Source organism: Arvicanthis niloticus, chromosome 9, assembly GCF_011762505.2.
Source record: "Arvicanthis niloticus isolate mArvNil1 chromosome 9, mArvNil1.pat.X, whole genome shotgun sequence".
NCBI lineage: Eukaryota > Metazoa > Chordata > Mammalia > Rodentia > Muridae > Arvicanthis > Arvicanthis niloticus.
Genome location: NC_047666.1, coordinates 25,100,267 through 25,120,066, shown reverse-complemented (window position 1 = coordinate 25,120,066; position 19,800 = coordinate 25,100,267). Strand labels below are relative to the sequence as shown.

The following is a 19,800-nucleotide window of genomic DNA, read 5'->3' as shown; positions in this document are numbered from 1 at the left end:
GGGTCTAATGTAGCTCAGACTGGCTTCAAACTCAACAGTGAAAATAGCCTTCAGCTTCTGATCCAGCTCTCTGGTGCCAAGGGGTACATGTGTGTCATGGGAATTGAGCCCAGGATTTTGCTAAGAAAGTACCCCACCAACAGGCCTCCTCAGAGCTTTTCTGCAGTTAAAAGACACTGAGGTAGGAGGAAGCCAGGTTTTGTGTGTTGATTCAATTAATAGTTCCTAACCTGTTTAAACACTCACATACCAGGCGTCTAGCTTAAACTGCTGTACAAGTAATCCTTAAGAGCCAGATGCTTCAAGCTGGTTACAAATCCTATCTTAAGGACATCTAACCATGACTGCAGGGCTCTAACCACTTCCCAGAAGTTTTGGGAGCAAGAATTTCAATTCTTCAAAATGACCTCTCCAGCTCTAATAACTCAAGCTACAGCTCTCCTTGGGGCAGTTAGCAGAACCGAGGCACTGGTAAATCCTGCCAGTCTTCTATGTCGACAACTGACCGCCCCTGGTCTGAAGCAAACATGAGCTGGGATGGTGGCAGGCACAAGCTAGTAGTCCCAGCTTACTCGGGAGACAAAGTAGGTTAAAGCCAGCTTGGGCAATTTAGTGAAACCCAAAGAACAGAAAGACTGATCAATCCAAAGTAAAACAGGGCTGGGAATGTAGCTGTGTGGCAGGGGGTGCCTAGCAAACCTCACGAAGCCCTGGGTTCAAGCCACAGTATCGGTTTAAACATGGTGTGACACCCCTGACACTTCCATTGCTTTCACTTAAAATACTGCAAGAGGAAACATACTGAGCTCAGAGAACAAGTGTGGGCAGAGCAGATGGAATGCACTCCCACTCTGATCACAACAGTGCTGTGTGATAGTGACACTGCCACCACCTAGACACGGAGGCTTCCAGACAAGGCCACCATAGCAGGGCAGGCCAACACAATTCTTTACTTGTTTCCAAGTATTCATAAATCAAACTCTTAGGCAGGGAAATGTTTATGAAAAAAACTCTTGACCAAATAACCTTACATTTTATTTAAATAACCTCCAGTGAGAACACAGCCTACTAATGAACCATTTTCTCACCCCCATTCACCTCACAAGGAGGCATGAGACTGCCTCTCAATGGAAGCGGGCCTGGCCTCGGCCTCGGCCAGCTGCTGGAGCCGGAGCATCCACCGTGGAGCGGGGGTTCTTGATAGTCTCATCCACCGACACTATAAGGCACGCAGCCTCAGAGGCTGCTGTCAGAGCGTTGATTCGCACCATGGCCGGCTCCCACACAAACGCCTGGAAGTTGTCAGCGATGTCCTCATTGTTGATGTCCACCCCATACCACATGCCCCCCTGAAAGAGAGGAGAGGCACCATGGCACATTTATTCCTGCACCTTCCAAAGGATTCCAGGATCCCGACACCACAGCACTTTCTCAAGAGAAATGGCCTAAGACACACAGCGTACCTTTCCCTACTTGACCCTAGCCAACACCTGCTTCCAACTCTGGGCAGGCTGACCACAAATACCCAAGCCCTCCCAAGAAACTGCTGTTTCCAGGCCTGGCACCATGGCAAGAGGCAGTTGCCCACTGTACCTGGTAGTGACTATTTCCGGTAGGCACAGCACATACCTACCTCACCCACCCAATCCCTGAGTCCCAGTGTGACTACCTGTGCGTGTCGAGCCCGCAGCTTGTTGAGGATGTTTGTGGCATCAAAGCCAGCGTTGTCACATAGCTGCCGTGGAATAATCTCCAGGGCCTTGGCATATGCCCCAATCAACAGCTGTTGTTTCCCTGGAATGGTCCTTGAGTAATCCCGCAAGTATTTGGAAAGCTCCATCTCAATGGCTCCACCACCAGCCACCACAGAGTCATTCTACAGAAACCAAGCACATCTCAATGCAGTGGCCCAGCTCATGGCTTCAAGCTGGACCACAAAGCAAGTCTTCCAGCCCAGAAAGTGAATATTCACTTGTTATGTCTCCCTTCAGGAACCTAGACACAGCCAGCATGAGGCACATCCCAGCTTCAACCCTGAGTATTTTAAGGTCACTGTCAAGGTCAGCCATAGTGTGGGGTAGTGACTTCAGGAGGACAGCTGAATAGAGCAGCTCAGTTTGTTGACTATGTGAGGCTGAAGTGGGGGGCAAATGAAGACCTAATTTCTGGTATACAGGAGAAAATCAAAGCCCAGCATGCCACCAAGGGAAGGACAGGTTACATGAAATCCAATCAGCTCCAGGCTTAGAGCTGATTAGGGGACTGTCAAGGCAAAAAAGTCTGTCATCCCAGTACCTTGATGGCCCTCCTCACAATCATGATGGCATCATGTAGGGACCTTTCTGTCTCTTCCATAAACTGCTCAGCGCCACCACGGAGGATGATGGTACATGTCTTGGCCTTCGGGCAGCCAGTGAAGAAATTGTACCTATGTCAGGACACAATGGTACACACATCAATTGCCGCCACCTTGCCATTTGAGCTCCTGCTCAGTCAGGCTGTTGATCCTAACTGTAAAAGGTAGGTTTTCAAGCAGGACTGCTGTGGTATCACCAGAGCATCAAAGCTTGCGGGATTAGAGCCAGGATCTAACTAGAACTTCTCCCCTTCTGTGGCTCTGTCCCTGAGCTCTTTACTCCCCAAACCCCAACAATACCACCTTGAAAAAGGAACAGTACAAGTTATATACCACACCCAAAACATGACCAAAAGAGGGCTGGGAAGACCCAAGCAGTTCTTGGGAACTGAAACCACAGGCTCACCTCTCTCCTCCGATTTGAGTCTCTTCAAACACCTGGCAGTGGCCAAGCACATCCTGATTCAGAGCATTCACACTGGTCTGGATTGAGCCTCCACAAGCCTGAGGAGCAAGGAAAACATCAACAAGACCAGTTGGCCTCCCACCACCCAGTTTCTAAGCTGAATCTGCCACAGAATCTTGGAGCCCTCTACATAGGATAGCCCACCTTTACCTTGACCCCTAGATAATCCCTACTAACCCTCAAAAAGATGACAAAACAACAAACACACAAAGGACAAAAGAGATAGGGACCCGATGTCTAGTGCTCTGGGTCCAGTGACTCTACTCAGGAGCAGTTCTTCAGACTACAGGCTCAAACCAAGAAGCAAAGCCATGGCTGGAAGCAATACACACTGAGCCTGACCTGCTGACCACAGTGCTGGAGGCTGTGCACTACCCACTCCCTGACCTGTCTTGGACAGTGAATTCCAAGAAGTTTCTATTGCTGGGCATACAGACAATGGGTTTGAGCATTTCTCGACAGAGTTAACATAGGGACAACTTGATAGTCGATTCTATTATATCAGGGACAGAGGAAAAAGTCCATGAAGTTTCTTACCATCATAGTCCTCTTCAGATCCTCCTCAGGCACTCGGCCAGCACAGAACATGTCCCTATCAGCAAAGTACTGGGTGGCCACATCCCCAATAGGGAGTTTAGACAAGATGACTTTGGCTCCAGACTGATGGATCTTCTCTAACTTGTCATAGAGAATGCTCCACTCGGCGTCAACAATTGCCTGGTAATCCTAGAGACCCGCAAAAAGATGGGGGTGGTTGGAATAGAGGTGGATATATATATATGACAGGCTAACCCAACCCCCCTCTCTCTCTCACGAAAACATGCTGACTTATCTGGAAATGGGCCAACAGCCCAAATGCACAAGGATCATATCACTTTCAAACACAAACACACAAAGGAACCTCAAGGAAGGAGCTTTGCCAGAATTTGTGGCACTGCTGTGGTATGGAGAATAGCTTAGCCTCCCTCTTCTGAAAGCTGTGCCTAGGATTTCCCAATAAGACCTCTCCTATCACAAAAGCCATTCTGTGCTGGGAGACACTGCTACCTTGGGAACCACAACAGTAGGAAGAGAGTCCCCGAGACTAACTTGTTTGACCAAAGCCAGCGTAAGCTTGTCATCCCAGATACTCAGGACTGAGGCAGGAGATTCAAGGCCAGCCTGAGAAACTTAACAAACTTCATCTCAAAATAAACAGTTTAAAAAGGCCTGGCAAACCAGACATAGTGGCACATGCCTTTAATCCAGCATTCATGAGGGAGAGGGAGGCAGATCTCCGTAAAAGAATCCACAACAGCCAGGGCTACAGAGAAACCTTGTCTCAAAAAACAAGTAAAAAAGGAGCTAGCGACTGGGGGAATAGCTCAGTGGCAGAGCCCTACTTGATGTTTTAGGTTCAACTACCATTACCATGGAGAAAAGAAAACAAACAAAAACTTCAGGTGTTGTAGGGCCCATCCCCAAGAGGCAGAGAGCACAGTCACTCAACAACTTTTCGCATTGTTACCCCAGGTAGAAGTCATTTAAGGAGAACAAAGAGAGAAAATTAGTGGACCAGATAGCAGACATGGAAGTGTCCAGAGGAACCTCAGAAACAGCAGCCTAGAGACTAGAGCCCTCACCCAGAAAGCAACCCACCTCCCCATCCTTGCTGGGGGATCCTACCTCCACTGTGTGGACTCTGATTTCAGCATTATCTTTCTCTGCTTTCAGCTCAAGTTCAACATTTAAGAGGGCAATCTTGGGGTTCTTATACTTTTTGGGCTGCATTTCAAACCCAGCATAAGAGAAAGTCTTCTTGAATGCAACACCAGCCACCAGCTGAGATTCCTGGTTAAAGCAGACAGACCAATGGTTTGGTTACAGCCAGAAATCCAATCAGTCCATGCACCCAAAAGAGTGAACCTCACTTGCCACTGCTGTGACAGCCTTCTCATCACCATCACAAAATCTGGGATAAACCCATCTTTTTTTTTTTTTTTAAAGTGATATAGAATACATTTTACTTCCTCCTTTAAGGTAATATATCATTCAATTTGTAGAGATGAGCATGGTACAGGGTATCTGGGCTGCCCCCTATACAGGCTGTACCCTGTAGCTGCCAGAGGACAACTACCTATGCACAGCAGTGCCAACAAAGGCAGACACACTGTCCAACACTCCCGCCACCTCGCCCGTAAGTCTCTTTATTGCTTGCACACGTACAGCACAGCCACTGGAGCCTGGATGTTTTGTTGGTAGCTGTCCCTGTGGCTCTTCACCCATCAACCCCTCCGCTTGTTCAAACCGTATATAACTTCCAGCAGCCAGATTTAAATACAAAGCACAACAGAGAATATGTTTCATGTGGGACTGACTTTACTGTCATGTGACTTAAGTTCACTCAGCAACCTTTCTTAGCAAATCATTTCCCATCCCACGAGAAAGCCTGCCAGTTTACTAATTGCCACAGCCTATCAGTGAACAGTGTGCGTCCCCCAAACCGGTACACTCAAATCCATAAACTCAAGTGGCACTGATTCCTAATGGTGACCAGAAATTTGTCAAACCAAAGAAGTGGAGATAAAAAAAAAAAAAGGTAGGTGTGTGCATGCACACACTGTTGTCTTGTAGATTTGGAATGAAAAACTCTTTGAACTGCTGGAATACAAAATAGAGGGCAGGGATCAGAGAGTGAAAGTACAGAAGAGAAAAAGGGGGGAAGGTAGCAGTGACCAGTGTAGGATCTTATGGGCACTGCTAAAGCTTTGGTCTAGGTGTGCAAGATTCAAGGTGTGCAAGATCTGAAGGACTCAAACAAGGCAGGAGGTGTCACTGGTCTAATACCATGCCCACCAGGCTCTCACATGGCTTTGGAGATCCAAACTCCAGTGCTCAAGCTTGTGCAGTCCTCTGTCCACCTGAGCCACCCGTCTTCTATACTTAATTCTCTGACAACCTAAAGCCCAGCAGTTTGGCTAGACGGCTGGCCAGGAGGTTCTGGGTACCTTCATACTGCCTCCAACCCACCACCAGGAATGCTGGGTGTCTTCTGTATGGGTGTTGGGATACTAAGGTACCCAATGCTTGCACCCACGGAGCCATCTTATCAGCCTGTTTAAATTTTACAAAAGGCCAAGCACAGTGGTAAAAGCCTGTAAGCTCAGCACTCAGGAGGGCAGAGACTGGACAATCTTAAGTCTGAGGCCAGCCTGAAATAGAAGTGAGACAAAACCAGAGTTTTTCATGAATTTAATGAAATGTTGAACACTCTGGGAAAATTCAAGTATGCCAGTTAAAACTGTTAGTTCTAAGACCTGGGCACCCTGCAGCGTTAGAACTCCTGTGTGGCACATGTTCACTCTCCTCCACCCAGAAGATATGATAAGTTTCTTATCATATACAAATATGGCTCCCACTGTAAAATGTCTAAGAGTACAGCAGGCCAGCAATGAAAACAGCACAGATAAACTAATGTCAAAGAATGTTTTTAGATAGTTGTTAAAAATGAATCACAGCTATGCCGCCGTTCAATACAGGGAACCAACCACATGTTGATATTTAAATAAAAACAAATTCAATTTAAAATTCAGTTTGTTGCTTGTTAGCTGTTATTTTCAGTGCTTATACATGGAAAGGGCTATTGTTCAGACAGTACAGGACGTACTGGACAGTATCAAGTAAGGGAATACAAATACTCGTGCAGACTAACTGCTGCTATATGCACAAAACCATGGTACAGAACACCAGCATGCATCAGAAGCAACCACTGGCATTAAAACAGCATGCACACACGCACACCATGTATACAGATTCTAGGTTACACTTCATAAACTGTTTACAGTGGCTGCATAAGGGACAGAAGTGGTTATGCAACAATTAACTCTTAAGCTTTCTTTATAGTGTGAACTACATGTCATCTATCCAAAAGCAATTAATAGTTTGACAGTACCCCTTGGAGAGTGAACTGCCAAATATCTCTACAATATATCTTTGGAGAATTCAAAAGTAATTTATTTCAACTAATCCTTCTATAGACCCTGACTGACATAAAGAAACAAGATTCTGAATCGGCACAGGCTGACTTTCCCATCCTGATGCTAAGCAAACAGATCTAGAGAATGCAGGCAGCATGGGCAGAGTGGTCACACCTACTTTCCCCATACTGTGAACCCTGCTCCCTCATGAAGCTGTCTGTTATCCCGGGAGAACGGCCGCCATCAGGCTCACCTCCAGGGCCCCGCCCTGCACCTTCTTGATGCCAATCATTTTGAGCTGCAGCAACTCGTCAAGCATCATCACAGCGTCCACCACCATCCTGGCGAAGAAGACCTTCTGCTGGGAGATGAGCTTGGAGCTCAGGGCTGTCATTGCACACTTCTCTAGCATCTTCCTCTGTTCTCTGCAGCACAGGGAAGAACTGGCATTGAGCTTCTTACCTGGCTCTACTACATCGTGGGAGTGGTGCATTCCATCCAATACTCTTTACACAGTAACCATTACACTGTGTGGCAGAAAATTCACAAGCAGTATTAACCCATCCTTTAAATAAAAATCTACCTTAGCAGCTATATACATCACCCCATTATTCTCCTTTTAACCAAAATTTACTACCCATTCCTGTTCACCTTTTACCTTCTCCATCATTCGGATCAATCATCAGTGATAGACAGCAGATAGTCACCCCCCACCCCGACCCCAGTCATCTATAGCCTTCATGTTTTACAGCCAAGTGTCTGTGGAGAACCACAAAGCCCCTGCCTATACAGAGTCTACAACATGCTTATTTGGCCACAACACCCTATTTGGCCTCAAGTCTCAAGGCTCTGATACAGAGCACTGGAAACTTACACTTTATCTTGCTTCTTCACAGTCACAGCTATCTCTTTGATTTTGTTAACAGCCTGCCAAAAAACACAAGTTGAATGAGTCTCATGCTAAACAGTGAAGTTGATCCAACTACTGCTAAGACCTTAAGCACATCTCCTGGGCCTGTAGCTGGCTAAGAAAATGTAAAGGTCTGCCACTTAGGAAACTCTGTGTTCTAAGGAATCATCAGGCACTTCCAGGACTTGGCTCTGGACTGCCAAATAAGGACACCTATTTAACAGCTATTGAAGGGTAGAACAGGGAGATGGCTGAAAATGCCCACATACTCTGTGTCTCCTCCATACCCCAGGAAAAACATCATCCTCTGACAGAAATGCTAAGGTCCCTAGGTATAGATCAATCAGGTGATGTATCCATACCAGCTGGGTGGCTGTGCGGAAGGCTCGGATGATGATCTGGGGGTGTAGACCTTCCTCCACGTAGGGCTTCACCTGCTTCAGAAACTCCGCAGCCAGCAGGGTCACTGAGGTGGTGCCATCACCTACCTGGAGAGGATGCAAGAATATATACATGTTTTCTGGTAGTCAGGGAATGAAGCACTAAAAATCATTTTTAGGCAACCTACCAATTTAAAGTGGACATTGTTTAAATGGGTGTCAAGCTCTTTTTCCAGAAACCTACAAAGTTTGCAACAAATGGAAAGGTGAAAGCACCCAGGGAATCAACCTTTCTCAGGTTGCCTTGAGGCACAAGGTTAATTCTCCAGACAGTACCATTCTCCAGAGGGCCTAGGGACAAGCAGTCTCAGGATACAAACTTAGGGTTTCATGAAACACCATGACCAAAGAAACTTGGGAGGAAAGATTTTAATTGGCTTACACTTCCACATCACAGTGCATCATCAAAGGAAGTCAGGACAAGAAGCCAAGCATGGCAGGGACCTGGAAGCAGGAACTGATGCAGAAGCTACAGAGGCATGCTGCTTACTGGTTTGCTCAGCCTGCTTTCTCATAGAACCCAGGACCATATACCCAGAGGTGGCCCCACCCACATGGGCTGGCCCTCCCACATCAATCACTAAGAGAATGTCCTACAGGCCTGCTTAAGCCTGATCTTAGTGAGGCATTTTCTCAATTAAAGCTTCTCTCAATGATTCCAGCTTTTGTCAAGTGACATAAAACTAGTTAATGTATTTTATTATATACAAAATTAGTAAGAAAGTTTCACGCTCATATGACAAATAACTATACAGTACCAAGAAGAAAGATAAACATCCCTTAGAAAGTTTTTAATTTTAAAAAGCTTTGATCCCAGTACTTGGGAGGCAAGGGCAGACAGATCTCTGTAAATACAAGGCCAGCCTGGTCTACATAGCCAACTTCAGGATAGCTGAACTAAAGGGACCCTGACCCCACCCTCCAAAAAATTTGTTAACTATTTTTTTTATAAGTGTGAAATACTTATGACCTAAATAAAAAAAAATTCAGTGAGAAGAGAGAAGCAGCAAAGTAAACATATGTTCCAGCCTCAAGTTTCTGTGTGTGACTTTCTTACCTCTGCATCTTGGGACTTGGCAATGTCCACTAAAGTCTTTGCTGCAGGATGGACAACATCGAGGAGTTTCAGAATTGTGGCCCCATCATTAGAAATTGTTGCTTTGCCTTAAAGAGAAAGACAGTAACATTTAAAGCCTCCCTCTCTTTCTTAAAGATTTATATAGAAGTACTCTGTTGCTGTTTTCAGACACACCTGAGGAGGGCATCAGATCCCAATTCAGATGGTTATGAGCCACCACGTAGTTGCTGGGAACTGAACTCAGAACTTCTGAAGAGCAGCCAGTTCTCTTAACCTGGAGCCATCTCTCCAGGCCCCACCCCCTTACTTCTATTTACCAGACATGGACTCCATATACACTTTTCTTGGGATTAGGTCACACACAAGCTTTTAAGCAATATGGGTTCTTGACCTTCTTTTGAGTACAGGTTAACTGAACAGAGAAATGTTTCAAATAGTATGGTGTTACACGACAGTAATTCCAGGAAGGTAAACAAGAACATTTCCAGTTTAACGTTAGCAGGGCTACACTACTCAAAATAAGAGTAACCAGTTAAGATACTTTAACTACAACTAACATCCTCGTATCTCTGCCTGACATAAGTACTAGAACTGATCTTGGTCACATAAAAGAGCAGCAAGCGTTCCTAACCACTGAGCATCTATCTCTCCTATCATCCCTTAGTTCTATTTATGTCTCTGGGCCACTTTACTGGAAGGCAACAGACTCCTGAACCCAGGTTCTCCCACAGATCCCAACAGGGTTCTGCATTCAAGACCTTGTATACCGCTTCGGAGCGATTAATCCCGTAGGGATTCTGCAAGCAATGGGATTTCTGATGGCAACCTTGAGCCCCACATACTCTCTAGGTACCCAATCTCTGTACAAAGCCCTGAGGAACCATGAAGACTTACCTCGGCCATCCACAATAAGTTTGTCCATGCCACGGGGACCCAGGGTGGTTCTTACAGCCTCAGCAATCACTTGGCAGGCACTGATGTTACTCACGAGCTGAGGGATGCCTTGGGAGCTATCAGTACCCTCTTTCAACAGGATAACCGGTGTGGGCTGGAGAAGAGAGAGCCATTGAGTGCTTTTAATCATCTGCTACTTGAGACTCAGGACACAGGTGGGGAAGATGCCCCCAATACCACCATGGACGAGTTATCCACACTCTTAAAGCACATTCCCCTGCTACCCCAACCACACCAAATTCTAAGACACTGCTGATAATGAAGTCTAAAACAATAAACTATAATCTCTCCCATATGGCCCTTTCAACTTTTGACATTTTGTCTTATGCTTCACAACCGGACCATGTGTGTTATAGCACATGGCACAAAAACTCCAGGCCCTGCTTCCCATGTCCACCCCCAATAAAATACCTACTGGCTTGTGTTAGAGAAGCAGAGGGGAACTGGTATGAAAACAGGGACGCTGTCCTAGAGACGCCCAGGAAGGCAGCTTTACCAGAGACCTCAGATGGAATGTAGCAACATACAAAAAAGCATGTTTGTCTTCCTTTCCAAACTGACATTCTGACTCCACACAGCAATGGCCTCACACTCACTCCATTCATGTAAATCCTAGTCACACCTCAGAGAAATTTTTGTCTCTTTCTTTTGGCATTGATTCAGAAGAGTTCCTATCCCTGCAGGGGTTTTCTTTGTACTATCACTCTAGAAACTATGAGACAGTAGAAATACTGCTTGTTTAAAGACCTGCTTGGAGACTGCACTGCTTAGTTCTCTGTCAACCTAATGCAAGCCAGGTTCATCTGGGAAGAGGAACAGGAACTGAGAAAATGTCCCCATCAAATTGCCTATGGACATGAATGAGATCTCCTTGATTAATGATTGATGTTGGGGGCCCAGCACACTGGGGATAGTACTAGGTGATCCTGCATTGTTTAAGAAAGGAGACTGAGGGACATTTATATTAGCAGTCCAATGAGATAAAAATTAAAACATACTTAGCATCACATACCATATCCTAACTTGGTTAGAGGGCCATTGTCCTTTACTGAATGAAAAACTACCAGGATGCTGGCCTCAAATTGTATGCAGAAGTCATAGTATCTACAAGGTATAAGCCATTAAAAACCAACTTGTTTTCTTCAAAGAAAAATGACCAGTTGTAGGCAAACAGGCTTTCAAATCAAAGAAATATTAAAAGTAGTAGTAAGTGAAGTTGTATTGGTCTAAGGAAAGGTATCAAGAGTAGAATGTAAAAATAGATTTGAGACTGGAGAAACAGCTCAGCAGTTAAGAGGGCTTCCTCCTCTCCCTGAGGACAAAGTTTGGATTGGAATACCACAACTATCTGCAACTCCATCCCCAAGACCGAATTCACTGCCCTTTTCTGGCCTCCAAACATGTCCACATGAATACACACACACATACACACTAAAAAAACTAAAGAATCAAAAGGTCTGAATATGTTGAAGACCATGCATCAGTTTACTAAGACTGGTTATGTATAAGAGGTAAGAGGAGAACTGAAGAAAGATTAGGCTGTAAAGTCTTGGAGAATATTAGCAGAGAGAAAGAGAAAGGCAAGGGCAGGGGTATATTTCCTATGTCCAGTCAGGAGCACAAAACAATCCCAGTTCTATACCTTATTACTTGTTACAGGCAAATTTACTACAAAATAATAAAAACAATGAAACTGGCATACAGGAAAAGAATGCTGCTCAGGAAACTCCCCTGCATCTGGCTCAGGCACGAACTGAAGAGTAAATCCTTCCTTTTCCCAGAGTATCCAGAGTCTTGTGACAAGAAATGGCTTCTCCATACTCTTAGCATTCTTGGGGACACTATAGAGGGTCTGTTCCTTGGTTTCATCTAGAAGGAAAATGCTCCCCCAAAGTCTCATGGTCCTTCTGAATCATTCCTTATGATAGTCAAGAACAGTGATTCTCAACCTGTGTGTTGTGACACTTTTAGGGTCAAATGACCCTTTCACAGGTGTCATTTACAATACAACCCCTAACAATAGGAAATTAGTTATGAAGTAACAATGCAATGATTTTATGGTTGGGGTCCCCACAACACAAGGAACTATATTAAAGGGTTGCAGCATTAGGAAGGCTGACAGCCACCGATCTAAAGTCTTCTGATACCAAGTCAGGCAAAGATGTGCACAGCTATGACCCCAGTGCTTACTTGGAAGGTGGAGGCAGGAGGATTGCTGTGATATCAAGGCTAGCCAAAGGGGAAAAGGCTGGCAGCAGTACCGTAAGCCAATGGTAAACAAGGCAGGTCCTTTCTGCCTTCTCTGCAACAGTCCTGCCTAGCACCATTCCTTCCCTTCCATCTCACGCTTGTCCCTTCACTACAAGAGAACCATACAAGGCTTCAGTGTCTCTCTTTTTTTGTTTTGTTTTGTTTTGTTTTTCAAGACAGGGTTTCTCTGTGTAGCCCTGGCTGTCCTGGAACTCAACTCTGTAGACCAGGCTGGCCTCGAACTCAGAAATCCGCCTGCCTCTGCCTCCCAAGTGCTGGGATTAAAGGCGTAATTAAAGGATTGAAGAGCAGTGGTGGCGCACACCTGGATGGAGCAGAGTAGTGCACACCTATAATTCCAAGTACCCAGGAGGCTGGGGCGGAATTCTAAGTTCAACACCATTCCAGAAATCTTGGTTTCCTTTCTCCCTGTGTGATAGCACCCTGACCAGGAAAAACAAAACAAAAAGCAAAAGGGTTCATTTTTGCTTACAAATCCAGGATACTGTCTTGGTTGGAGGGGGGAAGAGTGTCTAGTAACCTGAGGGAGCTGGTCACATCATCTACAGCCAAGATCAGAGAAAAATTAATGTATGCATGCTACTCACTAGCTAGTGCTCAGCTAGCTTTCTCCTTATACAGTCCAGGCTCAGGAAATAGCATCGCTTATAATGCCTGTGTCTTCCCACATCAACTAAAGCAACCCCCAATTAATTCCCCCACAGACCAACCTAGACAATCCTTCATTGGGACTTTCTTCCTAGGTCATTCTAGGTTGTGTCAGGTTAACAAAACCAGTCACCACAGCCACAGCGGGCTACACAGTGACTTCCAAACAAGACCTGGACTACAAAGAGCAAGCCTGCTCAAAAAAAAAAAAAAAAAAAAAAAAAAAAAAAAAAAAAAAAAAAAAAAAAAAAAAAAAAAAAAGGCATTTATGCCATACCTAAGTAGAAGATCAAATGAGGCCTTAGATTCAATACCTAGTACCTGAAAAAATAAAAACAAGGCCACCACCGGGCAGTGGTGGCGCACGCCTTTAATCCTAGCACTTGGGAGGCAGAGGCAGGTGGATTTCTGAGTTCAAGGCCAGCCTGGTCTACAGAGTGAGTTCCAGGACAGCCAGGGCTACACAGAGAAACACTGTCTTGAAAAACAAAAACAAACAAACAAACAAAAAAAACCAACCCCCTCCCCCCAAAAAAACCAACAACAACAAAAAACAAGGCCACCACCATTAAAATCAGACTTGATGCTCTACTCTATAGAACAAGACCGGCACTGTATCTATGAATAAAAGCATACAACGTAATGCCAAAAGGAAAAGACTCTTTCTGCTATAGATGTACTAAAACCAGAAAAATCACAATTTTAGGGGACCCTTTTAATTCTCCATTACTAAAGGCTTCTAGACTACCTGATACCAACCAGCCCGTTGATAGCATGGTGAAGACTTTACATTCTAAGAAGGGAATGTAAACTAACCAACAAACTAACTGCACAGAACAAGAAGCATCAATTCAGGTAAAATCCAAAGGTGGTAGTCTGGGGCCCTTTGATAAAAGGTTTGCTACGTGTTTGGAAAATGCTGGGCCACACTGGTCACATCTGCAGCAATGATGAATACCCACTGCAAGACATCAGTCTTGAATTTACTCCTCAGCTCTGGTCTTTGCCAACCAAATCAATTTCAAGAATAAGTAACTCTGAAAAGGGCAGCGCTAGGGGTCAGGGAGCTTCTGTAGGGGTTCCTTCTGAGTAGGAGCTGTAATCACAAAGCTGTAATTCGGTAGCTGAGGGAGCACCTTATAGGTTATCAAGTCAGTCTGAAATCTATGGGGATGGGAAGAAGCTGCAAAAGGCAGACATAGGACTGACACTAAAGAGCAAAAATTAATGAGCGCGCCGACGCCAAGCGCACAGGATTCTGTCTTGGAAGCTGGCACTGCTAATCAACAACTCAGGTTTATCACAGGGAACAGGGGAGGTATCTGACGCTGTCAAGGATAAAGGGGCGATGAAGGAGGACTACGGGCAGACCTTTAAGAGACTCTCCTGCCTAAGGTACCAGGTCTTCCCATCTCTGATGCTGTGTACAACAACTGCCCTTTTCCAGCACCAAGAGGGGTCTGTACACTCAGAATTAAAAATACTCCTGCTGAATGACTGAGCGAACGAACAGTTTCCAGCAGGAATGAAGGAATCTGTCTTCCCGCATGTAAACGACCACAGTGCCAGGCGGGGCGTCACTCGGCCCAACCTAAAGATCCTCACGCTGCCTCTGTGCACCCTAGAAGCTCGCGCCTTCACTTCCGCACCGCCCAGGGCGATGTAACCCAGCCCTATGGTCGAGGTACATAGCTCAACACGCACTCGGTTCCGAAAACCCAAGCCTCCATTACCGGGAACTGATTGAATTAGGGGCTCGTGGTCCCAAAGCACCATGAGATCGATCTATGGTTTCCAGGCCCAGTGGCATCGCGAGACCCATTCGGCTCTGGCCAACCGCTGCAGCTCTGTGTTGAGGCCGCCCTCAGGCAGGGGGCCGGGACGAGCCGCTGTAGGCCATCCGCAAGGCAGACCAGGGTCGCAGGGTCGTGGATGGCAGCGGATGTGAGGGGAACCACTCACCATCATCTTGAAAGCGGCTTCTGGTACCCGCAACTCGTCTGTTCTCCGCCTAGGAGCCGCCCACCCAAGTCCACAATGCTCCGCGCCAGAGAAATCCCCAGAAGCTTCGGGCGAGACGTTAGCCCGGGAGAGGAAGGGGACGGACCACTTCCGCTACTCTATGGTTAGCTACCGAGATGGCTGGCTAGAGGAGTCGGAGGGCCGGGGACGCTCTAGGAACGCGTTAGCTTTGGCGGCGTCATAGAGTTGTCACGTGCTTTTGGTATGTCAGGGTGCAGTAAGGTCCCGCTTCAGCCTGTGCACCCAGACACCACGGTAGACATGCAATGAAATGCCAACACTGAACACCAACTGTGAGAAGCACCTTAGGTGAGTGATCTCATTGCACCCACACAGCTCCGTGGCTTTGGAGCTCTGTGCGTTTCATAGGTAGCCTGGGAAGTTGAGAACAGTGTCCCGGGTCACAGGTGCGCAGCCCGCTCGGGCGCGGGAAACTTGCACCGGGAGCCCCCACCCCCGTCGGCTAAAACGCCGCCTTGCCGCCTGCAGAGGGAGAGGTCGCGCGCTGCCTCAGCGCGAGGCCAGCGTCTGACTGGGAGGAGACCCGTGGATCCCGCGCGTCCCCGCGAGCCACCCACCCCAGGATCGGGGAGGTGCGTCTATAATGAGGAGTGCGGGGGCGGGGCTGCGAACTGCAGTTGCTATTAAGAGTTTTGGCAAATCAGCTCCCGGTTCCACTTCTCCTGGCCAATAGGGAGTGGCCTAGGGCGTAGAGGCGGAAAGTGCGGCCACACGAACAGACGTGGCGGCCAATCAGCCGCCGGCCTCCGTTCCGCGCTCCAACGGGCGCGGAGAGCGGGCCTGAGGGAGGCCGTGGCAGCTGTCAGGCTAAAGTCCGGCGAGCGATCGCGGCAGGACGGCGGCAGCGGGACGGGCCCTGGAGATGAGCCGTGGCGCCGCGGGCTGGTGCTGTCTCGTGCTCTGGCTGCCCACGTGCGTCGCGGCCCACGGTGAGCGGCGATGGACAGGCGGGCGGGGCGGGCATCCAGCGTGCGCGCTGCTCGGGCCGGGGGCCACGGGTCACCTTGGGGACCCCGCGAGTTTGGGCCGGCCAGATCCAGGGGCCAGGAGGCTGCATCGGGTGGATGCTGGTTCCTGGGTCTGTGAGTAGGCATAACCCAACAATCCCCCCTCCCCGTCGAATCAAGATCCTTCAGCTTTCCTCCCACTGAGGGCGACCCTGGTGACAGCTAGAGATCCAGAACAGAGAACATGAGCGTTCACATAGGCAGGAACACACACGGCCTCACAAGCACAGGCACCCACTTACACAAGTCAAACATAAATGTACACACCTACGCGTTAAGTGAACACATGCATATACCGGAATCTTATTAGATAAGTGCATCAAACTCCAGACAGGAGTGTGCTTGTGGAAAGGGTTGCCTCATATTAATCCAGAAGGCTTCCTGCGGGGTGTATTCATCTAATGAGGTGTACCTACACTCAAGACAAAAAGCTGCAAGCCTCCTTAGCTCTGAGCTGTGATTTGGACCAGACAGGAACACCTATAGCCACAGACAGTCCTGGCCACAGCATACACAGTGATAGCTTTATAAGTGGATTGACTAACAGACCTGAGATTCCATCCATCAACATTCATTTGCCTTTCTGGGTTTAAGGAATCCAGGGACTCAAATCCCAGGAAAACATTAAACTTCGATGCTGAGAAATTTCTGTATCATAGCAAAGCTCTGGTTGTTGTGGCTGTTCTCTTGTTCCGGGCAGCAGAGCTGGACAGAGTTCTTTGTTAAGTAACCTTTGCTGAGCAGCCACTGTGTCCCTGGCCCTGGGGATTCATTGCTGTGTAAAGCCACATACTTAGAATCATTGCTCTAATGAAAGAAGCAGAGTATTATGAATCTACCATAATTACAGAGGAAGTATTAGCTGGAAGAAAGTATATTTTGAATGGGTGTAGGAACAAGGCAGTATCTTTATGAGAAATGACAAGTAAACTTTTAGGAAGTTCCAAAAAGATGAATAACTGAAAAGCTAGTACAACTTGAACATGGGAAAGAGCAGACAAGATTGGAGTGGGTATAGGAGTCAAATCAGGCAGGGCTCTACACCACAGCCAACAGCAGAATACACTTGAGCCAGTGAAGGGGACACTGAAGCTCTTGCAGTGGAGTGGGTGGCAGTGGACTTTAAGGAGCAAGAACAGAGGCAGAGAGCCCAACTCACAACTGTCTGTCCCTCCAGCTCTGGGGAGCTGATACTCTCTTCTGGACTCTGCCAGCACCAGGCACATACATGGTGCATGAAAATACATGTAGCCAAAGTACACATATATTTATATTAAAAATACAGAAAGAATGAAAGCAGATGAGAAGCTGAGGCAGGAGAATTGCTTGAGCCTAAAATGTTGAAAACTAGCCTGGGCCACATAGCAAAACCCCCATCTGAAAAAGAAGACATAGAAACAAGATGAATTAAGTTGGAACAGTCAGGACAAGAAATGACAGTGATTGATATAGGAGATGTTAGTGAGACCAGAGCTAACTTGTTAGTTTTGGTTAGAAACTTGGGGGCTTCCCTGTCCACTCTGAAACTCTTAGGACTTTTTCAAAGAAGGGGTGGATGTTGACCCAAGAGCTCTGGGTCTTTGTGGCTCCAACTGTGAGAGCAGCAGCAGCAAATACAAATCTCCTGCATCCAGTCTGCCCTTTCCAGTACAGAAACCAGCTCTCTAGAAGGGCATGGTGATGCATGCCTGTATCCATGATTTTTGAGAGGCAGTTAGGAGAAAGGATTCAAGGCCTACCAAGGAAACAAAACTAGTACAAAGCCAGCCTGGGCAGTATGAGGCCACTTTAAAAAAAAAAAAAAAAAAAAAAAGATTGCTGGGTATGATGCACACACCTTTAATTCCAGCACTAAGGGTGTGGGTGGGAGCTATCAAAGGCAAGTGGAGCTCTGAGTTTAAGGCCAGTCAGGGCTACACAGTGAGACTCTGTTTTAAAAAATAAGTTAAAAAAAAAAAAAAAAGAAAAAAAGAAATCACACAGCAGATTCAATCAGCTGATGCCAGGGTCTCAGGACCCAGAGCAGTTAAAGACATAAAGAAGCCCATAATGCAAACCTGAACCAGCCTGCTCTGGAGAGGCCTTCATTTACACTCTTTCCCTTAGGCTTACGCATCCATGACTACTTATACTTCCAAGTGCTGAGTCCCGGGGATATTCGCTACATCTTCACAGCCACACCTGCCAAGGACTTTGGTGGTATATTTGTAAGTTCAAAGATGCCCAGATCTCTGACCTTCAGTCACCTTGCCATCATTTAGCCATGGTGACCCTCTTCTGACTTTTATGCTGGGACAGGGCAAGAAGTAGAATCTAGCTATGCCCTCCAGGGGCTGCTGCATACTATACAAACCAGGGAGAAACTGTCTTTATTGGTGGAAACTACCTGGAAAACCAAGAGTGCCAGCTGTCTTGTCAGTTCCACATACTTCTCCCTGTCCCTGGGTTATAACCAGTTCCCCTCCCACAGAAAGGCAGGGTGAGGTTGAGTAGTCAGACAGGACTCTATGAGAATCAGATTAAAATGCTCAGATGCTCAGCCACAGAGAGACCACTCCATTTCCTGCCCTCACCAGTTATGAGGCACCAGTAAAATGAATTGTGAGCCTGTTCCATAAAGTGTCTCCCTACACTCTTATTTGTCCAAATGTCTAAACATTTTTCAGCACACAAGGTATGAGCAGATTCACCTCGTCCCTGCTGAACCTCCAGAGGCCTGTGGGGAACTCAGCAACGGCTTCTTCATCCAGGACCAGATCGCTCTGGTGGAAAGGGGGTAAGGAGTGGGCAGGCACGGCACATGGAAAGTGCAGGTTCTGACCACGGCTTATGATACTTTGAAATGTCAATTTTAAAGTAATTCATCCTTTACAAGTCTTTAAGAAATGTCTACTTTCAGCTGTGTACTGATGACCCTCAGTACAAGTTCTCTGTGGTCCTTTCAACCCCCCAGAGCGGATGTAAGGGAGGGGCAGCTAGCACATGCCTTTCTTTTGATCTCATCACCCCTTTTCCAGGGGCTGCTCCTTCCTCTCTAAGACCAGGGTGGTGCAGGAGCATGGTGGGCGGGCTGTGATCATCTCGGACAATGCAGTTGACAATGACAGTTTCTACGTGGAGATGATCCAGGATAGCACTCAACGCACAGCTGACATTCCTGCCCTCTTCCTACTCGGCCGAGATGGGTGAGGACTCATTGCTTCTGGCAGGCCATACTACATGGGTATCATGACTTGGTGGGGGTCAAAAACAATCACCAGTCCCCTCTCGAAGGCCCTGTCTTGAATATTCCAGTCAGAGGGCAAAAAAGTTCTGAGTTTCTGGAACTCCCAGAGTAACTGGGGCAGAGGGCAGTGTTGGGGGCTGAGAAAGTGACCATCGCTCCTGCTCTTCATGCCCTCCCAGCTACATGATCCGACGTTCTCTGGAACAGCATGGGCTACCATGGGCCATCATCTCTATCCCAGTCAATGTCACCAGTATCCCTACCTTTGAGCTGCTGCAACCTCCATGGACTTTCTGGTAGAAAAGCTGACTCCAGGTTCCAGTGACAATTTACTCATGGGAAGAGGAAACCCAAGATTCTGCTATTTAAAGTTTGGAGATAGATTCTGAGGACAAGTGGAGCCACTGAGAGGACAGGGAAGCCATCCTCCTGGCTTTCTCTTCTC

The 19,800-nt window shown here is 47.0% G+C and overlaps 2 protein-coding genes across 2 annotated transcripts; one reads left to right on the top strand and one right to left on the bottom strand.

The window, feature by feature from the left end:
* Positions 1-1,013: 1,013 nt before the first annotated feature.
* On the bottom strand, positions 1,014-15,187 carry Cct7 (chaperonin containing TCP1 subunit 7). The gene is made up of 12 exons (XM_034511900.2): positions 15,042-15,187; positions 10,101-10,254; positions 9,186-9,292; positions 8,051-8,176; positions 7,653-7,705; positions 7,032-7,203; positions 4,488-4,652; positions 3,360-3,548; positions 2,763-2,860; positions 2,296-2,428; positions 1,670-1,876; positions 1,014-1,349 (listed from the first exon to the last, which is right to left on the bottom strand). Exons 1-12 carry the CDS (start codon positions 15,045-15,047, stop codon positions 1,125-1,127), a joined length of 1,635 nt encoding a protein of 544 aa, XP_034367791.1. The 5' UTR covers positions 15,048-15,187; the 3' UTR covers positions 1,014-1,124.
* Positions 15,188-15,865: 678 nt separating this feature from the next.
* On the top strand, positions 15,866-19,795 carry Pradc1 (protease associated domain containing 1). Its single transcript, XM_034511297.2, has 5 exons — positions 15,866-16,051; positions 18,236-18,336; positions 18,796-18,905; positions 19,147-19,314; positions 19,535-19,795. Exons 1-5 carry the CDS (start codon positions 15,985-15,987, stop codon positions 19,653-19,655), a joined length of 567 nt encoding a protein of 188 aa, XP_034367188.1. The 5' UTR covers positions 15,866-15,984; the 3' UTR covers positions 19,656-19,795.
* The last annotated feature ends 5 nt before the right edge of the window (positions 19,796-19,800 follow it).

Excerpts from the sequence above, each read along its gene's own strand:
- Cct7 (XM_034511900.2), bottom strand. Across the intron at positions 2,429-2,762 it reads ACTCAAATCGGAGGAGAGAG|GTACAATTTCTTCACTGGCT; the intron begins GTGAGCCTGTGG and ends GTCCTGACATAG. Across the intron at positions 1,877-2,295 it reads TTGTGAGGAGGGCCATCAAG|AATGACTCTGTGGTGGCTGG; the intron begins GTACTGGGATGA and ends TGGTTTCTGTAG.
- Pradc1 (XM_034511297.2), top strand. The coding sequence starts at position 15,985 with ATGAGCCGTGGCGCCGCGGGCTGGTGCTGTCTCGTGCTCTGGCTGCCC. Across the intron at positions 18,906-19,146 it reads ATCGCTCTGGTGGAAAGGGG|GGGCTGCTCCTTCCTCTCTA; the intron begins GTAAGGAGTGGG and ends CCCCTTTTCCAG. Across the intron at positions 19,315-19,534 it reads TTCCTACTCGGCCGAGATGG|CTACATGATCCGACGTTCTC; the intron begins GTGAGGACTCAT and ends ATGCCCTCCCAG.